Here is a 6492-nt window from a genome sequence, read left to right on the forward strand (position 1 = left end):
ATCCTTCTATCCATCCATCCATCCATCCATCCATCCATCCACCCATCCATCCATCCACCCGTCACCCATCCATCCATCCATCCATCCACTCATCCATCCATCCATCCATCCATCCATCCATCCATCCACCCATCCATCCATCCATCCACCCGTCCACCCACCCATCCATCCATCCATCCATCCATCCATCCATCCATCCATCCTCCCACCCACCATCCACCCATTTACCCCACCATCCATCTGTCTATATGTCTATCCATCCATCCATCCATCCACTATCCCTGTGCCAGGTGCTGTGCCAGGGGCTGGTGAATGAATACAACAGACCCGAACCCTGTGGGGATGTAGGACCACAAGCCCCAGGAGCCTCCGGGACTGGGAAAGGATAAACCCAGGAATGGACCCAGGAAAGTGGCTTGAGAGTCATTCAGAGCCTCCTGTTCTCCTCAAATCACCACAATGGGTTCTGCTCTCCTCTGACCTGGGTGAAGACAGGAGGTTTGTTCTCAGGAGAGGGGGAGGCTCTGTAGCCTGGAGACGCCAGGCCCGCCCATGAGTGGGGAACAGGTGGAAAGGGGAGTGAAGCAGAAGTTGCCCACGAGCCTCCCGGCCCCTGCCTCCTTCCCGGCTCAGCCTCCAAGGCCCCGGCAGTCAGGCCCTGCCCTCCGGAAGAACCTGCTCTGAGAAGCCAGAGGAGAAGCCCAAAGGTGACAGGGGCCCCCAAACGCCTGACAGCAACAACCGTGCCACACCCGGACCACAGCCCGTCGGCACCTGAGCGCCTGCCCTTACATGTCAGCAGCACCAAGAGTCACCGCACACTTGAGGAAACCTACTGGTCTGAAAATCAGGGGCCAAGGCGAGCTCAGGAGAAACAGACTGAGCAGAACAGAAAAGGTAAAAATGGAAAAGATGAGAGACAGTGTCCTTGGAGGGTGGCGAAGACAGGGCAGGCCTGGACCTGGACATCCGGAGGGAAGAATTCTCAGAAACTAGAGAACAGGCGAGAAAGAGCAGAAGAGGCAGAAGAGGGGACAGGAGACGTGAGACATGAGATGTGAGACGTACAGGATCCTCCAGAATCCAGCATCCGAACGCCAGGGGCCCAGGGCAGGAGACACCACGCAAGACAAACCTGGCCCCGAGGGCCCCGCACGGGGCTGACAGGGAGCCGGCCAAGCATCCCTGGCAGAGAGAAGACCCCGGTGAGATCAGGAGTGGGATCGGCGCTGGCCCGTCCCCACAGCAGGAGCCGCAGGAGGACGCTGCGCAAGACCTCGGAGCGAGAACGGCGTCCCAACCGCCTCGCACGGGGCTCCTGCAGGCGGCTGCCCCTGTACCCCTGCACCCCTGCCCCAAAGATTCTGGGGCGCGTGCTCCTGACAACCTGACAGTGAAGGAGGAAGCGAGGAAGGGACACTGTGGGGGGCTTCTCCCAGGGGACCGGGCACCCTGCCCTGACCTGCAGGAGCTGAAATGAGCGCAGACACACCGAGGCCCCTCCTGGACCCCACTCGGGGCGTCCCAGCCCCTCTGGCCTTTCCACGCATTTCCAGGTTCAGCAGGGCCTGAGGGCAGCGCTCACTGTTGGGGAACGGACCCTGGGGTGGGGGTCACACTGGGGAAGGAAGGACTCCCCAAGGCCCTGGGCCTGGGGCTCCCTGGGGCCCGGCTGGGTGCTGGTTGCAGATCCTCACGCTGACCCCATTGGCCTCTGTAGTGCCCAGGCAGGAAGCCTCAGCCCCCAGCCCCGAAGGTCACCTACCATCCGATCCCCAGCGCTGGGTCCTCGAGCAGGACGCGGACGATGTAGAGCAGGCAGGTGAGGAGCTTCAGGGAGAAGTTGAACAGCCGGATCCTTAGGCCTGCAGGCAGGAGGGGTGGGCGGTTATCAGGGCTCCTGGCCAGACCCAGGGGCTTTGGAGGGAGCAGGGCCCGCCCCCGAGGTCCTGCTGGGGTCTCTTTCCAACAGCTCCTCTATGGAAGCTCTGCGGGGGTTCACCCCCCACACCCCAGGCTGCACCTGGAGAGGTCTGGGTTTTCGGTGTCACCAGGGGCAATGCTATGGGAGGCAGCGTCCCTGTCCCCACCTTACAGATGCGGAAACCAGGGGCTCAGGGGCACAGAAGACTTCCCCAGGCCACTGTGCTCCTCGGGGGCAGGACTGGGGTGGAGGGGACAGGCTGGTAGACTCAGAGCCCATTGGCATCACTCCCAGCCCCCCTCTTGCATCCCAGGAGGGGTCCGAGGTGGCCGAGCTCAAAGCCAGGAAGGTGTGCGGACGGAGCCTGTGGGGGAGGGCGGGGGCTGCATGCAGGGGGTCCAGGGAGCCCTCAAGGTGGAGGCCGGGGTGGCTGCCAGGAGGGCCTGGGTGGCCACAGGGGAGCTCGGGGGCTCCCACCCCAGGCCACGTCGCTGGGCTGGCTGCTGTGACCCCGGGGCCACTCACTGGATCTTTGGTTCTTGATGAAGAATAGCTTGAGCCGCTCCTTGAAGGTGTTCTCGTTGACGTAGAACTCCACCTGGACCCTGGGGGCAGGAGAGGGGTGGCAGCTCGTGGCCAGCGGGGCTCCCATTCCCCGAGCCCAACTGACATCCCCCAAACTGCACAAGCCGAGAAGACGGATGGCCCCGGGTGGGGCGGTCACCTCCACCTCAGATCCCCGCAGATGCCGACCCGTGCGTGCCCCTTCCAAAGCCTCCTCATGGCACACCTTCAGGCCCTGCGAGGCTCGGGACACAGGCACCTGCTCCACGCGCACCCGCTGGCCCCAGCCTCGGTGGTGGCAGGGCAGCCGCCAGGATGTAAATGTGCCCAGTGGCCCTGGGCGCAGTGCCTAGGACCCAGCAAGTGCTCAAAATAGGCTGTGTGAGCTGTACAGAATGTCCAGAAGCTGATGGTGACTTTGGTGGCGTCTGGTGACTGTCCTGTGGCCACAGCTCACTGAAGCCTGAAGGACAGTCGGGGCAGAGAGGCCAGCAGGAAGTGGTCATCCTCCTGCACCCTCCGCAGGCCCCTCCAGCCGAGGCTGCTCCCTTTCCTTTGGGCTCACCTGCCACTCTGCATCTGTCCAGTCACCCCCGAGCCCCATGAATGCCACTGTCCCGGGCCTGCCTCTGACCTGTCGCCCCCTGACTGGGCTCCCGGCAGTCCTGAGAACAGACTGCGGCAGACCAGCCGAGGCTGCTCCCTTTCCTTTGGGCTCACCTGCCACTCTGCATCTGTCCAGTCACCCCCAAGCCCCATGAATGCCACTGTCCCGGGCCTGCCTCTGACCTGTCGCCCCCTGACTGGGCTCCCGGCAGTCCTGAGAACAGACTGCGGCAGACCCAGCGGGAGCTGCCCAAGGCTGCCAGTGGGGCAAGGAGGAGAGGGGAGAGCACGTGGCCCACCCACCGCTGGCCCCCTCTCCACAACCTGGAGGGGCCACCTGGTCACCGGGAAATACACAGGCCTGGGGCAGACAGCCTCTGCCTCCACACCCTGCCTCAGACGCGGCCTCCCATGCCCGGCTGTGCCCGAACGCTGGCCAGACCAGAGCTTAGCGTTCCACAGGGTGAAACTCCAGTGCTGGCAGCACGGAGGACACACGGGAGGGTGGCCCTGGAGCCAGGTTCCTGCAGCAGGCGTGGCCATCTCACAGCATTTCCCTCTTGGAAGGGGGGCACCTGTCCCGCTAAGCGACCTGTGCCAAGGGGTGCTGGGCGCAGGCTTCCCTTGGCATGACCTCTGGTGCCCTCCATGACATCTGCCCCTCGGTCAACTGCCTCGGCCTCGAGAGCCCTATGCCCTGTGCCTTGCCTTACGCAGGTGTCAGGTGGAGGTGGCCCTGCCTCACTTGGGGATGGTGTGGGGCTGGGACGAGACAGCCCAGGTGCAGCGTTTGGTACGGTGCCCCTCACCCACAGCGCAGTGCGAAGCCATGACACAGCAGGGCAGAGGAACAGAGCACCCAGAAAGTACAGCTGTGCTGCCTGGAAGGGTCCTGAAGGGCTGTGTGCAGGTGACAGCGTTCTAGCAGATGGGACGCACGGCAGCGGAGGTGATGGAAACGCCGGCCCAACCCCTGTTCCCACCTCACCCACCCCCTGGTCACCAGGGCAGGGGGCTCTGACACCCAGCAGGTGAGCCGTGAATATCCTCTTCCCCCTGAGCAGGCTCCCACTCCCATCGTCACAGTCTGGAAATTGGCTGTCACTGCCTGGCTTGGGGCTGGCTGCCCCAACACTCTAGAAAGTGTTTAAAATATTCATCGTTCTCTAGAGCATATGACACACAAAGGAAGTGCCATACACCACAGGCGCAGGCGGGAGGAAGGGGCCTCAGCAGACCCCCAGCCCCTGCCCCTGCCCTGCCCCAGGCTGGGTGCCTCCGCTGGTCACAGAGCTCAAGAAGGGCCCAGGAGGTGGGTCTGGGGGGCCTTCCCCCATGCTGACGGCCAGGCTCAGGCCAGGTGCTGGTGCGGGGCAGTCACCTGGCACTCCTGCACCCCTGGGGCAGCAGGACAGGCCTCCACAAACCAGCAAGGTCCAGACCCAGTTTCAGGGTCTGGTGTACCCCAGCATGCTCCAACATACCCAGTGCACCCCAGTATAGCCCAAAGTGTCCCATTGCACCCCAGCACACCCCACCGTACCCCAGTATAGACTCCTCTGCCCTCCCTCCCTGGAGCCCTCCTCCGCTCGTCCGGCCACCTCTGAACCCCTGAACCCTACACTCCTCTGCCCTCACGGCCGGGAGGCAGAGACACAGGCCCGCTCCTCGCTGTGCCTCACCTGGGCTTCCTGGCAGCGACGCCCCCACCCCATACACTTTACGTCAGAAGTCCCTGTCCAGGAGCTGTGAGGTTCAGGACTGCTGGCCCGGGACTAGTCATGCCCCAGACACCTTTTCTAGGGCCCTGGCCCCCTCTCATCCCCCCCAAAACACAGCACTGAGCCACCTCTGCAGGGGCGAGTGCCCAGCCAGACCCTTGTTCCCTCGCCCAGGTGGCTGCGGACACCCCTCTGGACAGCGCCCACGGTGCTCAGCGGGCAGCACCCACCTATGGGCACAGGTGCTCTCCACATGGAGCCAGAGAGACCGCGGGCCTGGCAGACACGGCTCCCCGGAGCTGGAGCCCTGCAATGCCACAGAGGTTAATGAAGCCTTCTTGGCTTTTAATTTTTAATGAACTGTGGCCGCCCACTTCTAGCATCACCACAAAAAGTAGATTAAAAACTGTCCATTTTACCCTGAAGTAGGTTTAAGGTGCCGCGTGTGGTCCAGCTCAAAGGGGCGCCTGGGGAGGGAGCCTCAGCTGCTGCGGGCCCGGCTGGGGTCAGCTCCGGGTAGAACCAGCTGGCATCGAGCGAAAATCCCTTTTGGAGCAGCCCCGAGCCCCACCTGCAGCCCCTGGGGTCCACGGGCACTGGCTGGGCTGGAGGGGACAAGGCACCACCGGCTCAGGTAGTCCCAGCCGGGAAGTCGAGGCCCGGGGCTGAAACCCGGTGCCACTGGGAAACCTGACAACGCCCTGCCCCCCCCGCCCACTCGGCGTGCCCCCCGCCCATTCCTGGTGCCACTGGGAAACCTGACAACGCCTTGCCCCCCACCCGCGCTGCCACTCGGCATACCCCCAGCCCCTCTGCACCTGGGCTTCCTCCCTGGGGAGTGGGGGCAATGACAGGAGCTGCCTCCCACGGTGTCGTGAGGGCTCAGCAGGTGGAGGGGCTTTGTCCACAGTGAAATTGAAACGAACCGCCCGTGTCAGGCTGCTCCCGAATGTGCGCTCTCATGGAAGACCGCATGAGAGACCACCCAAGAACTTAGCTTGGGCCTGAAACGTGTCCCCAGCGATCAGGACCCACATCAGCCAGAAAAGGCAGCACAGCCTTAGCTTGTCACGGCTCCCACCAGCCAACGCCCACCATGGACACTCCTGGGGTGCAGCAGGTGACCAAGCTCACAGCAAGTCACTCTGGGGATCCAGGAAGGGCTCGGTGGAGAGTCCCCTGAGGTGGGAGCTGGGCCGAGGTCTCGCATGGTAAGCGGCCCAGAGCTGGGCACGGGTGTCCTCCAAACACAGGCTCCCAGGCCGCCAGGCAAGGGGGGGCCAAGGGCCTCACAGCATCCACCCCCCACCAGGACAGGACCCTTTGAGACAAGGGCTGGCCGCCCAGTGAGGGCAAAGGGGCCCGTGGCCGCAACTGTCCCTGCTGCCCAGCAGGCCAGAGGAGCAGGCCTTCTGGAGGCTCCTGGCAGGCGGCCCTGGCACAGATGGCCACTGCAGGGAAGCTCCAAACACAGTGCCCAGTGCCCGGGCCCCAGGGAGCCACCCTCCGGCCACTGCGGCCCACACTCACATGGGCCGAGGTCCTAGCTGCCCCCCTTGGTCAGTCCCTGTGAGCGGCCGCCTCTCCAGCAGGTGCCTGGGAGCTCCACACAGGCCTCCACCCGCAGTGCCAGGGGGGCCGGAAGGACAGGCAGGGCCAGGCCCCACCGCCAGCCCG

At 64.2% G+C, this 6492-nt stretch overlaps 1 protein-coding gene across 1 annotated transcript in view; it reads right to left on the minus strand.

Moving 5' to 3' along the window:
• The window catches only part of LOC103604782 (potassium channel subfamily T member 1-like), an 89641-nt gene that overhangs the window by 41983 nt on the left and 41166 nt on the right, over nt 1-6492 (minus strand). Inside the window, 2 exon segments of the mRNA XM_008589353.1 lie at nt 1766-1865; nt 2450-2529. Of these exon segments, the coding sequence (XP_008587575.1) occupies nt 1766-1865; nt 2450-2529 (180 nt within the window).

The sequence above is a fragment of the Galeopterus variegatus genome, unplaced genomic scaffold (genome assembly GCF_000696425.1).
Source record: "Galeopterus variegatus unplaced genomic scaffold, G_variegatus-3.0.2 Scaffold5395, whole genome shotgun sequence".
Classification (NCBI taxonomy): Eukaryota; Metazoa; Chordata; class Mammalia; order Dermoptera; family Cynocephalidae; genus Galeopterus; species Galeopterus variegatus.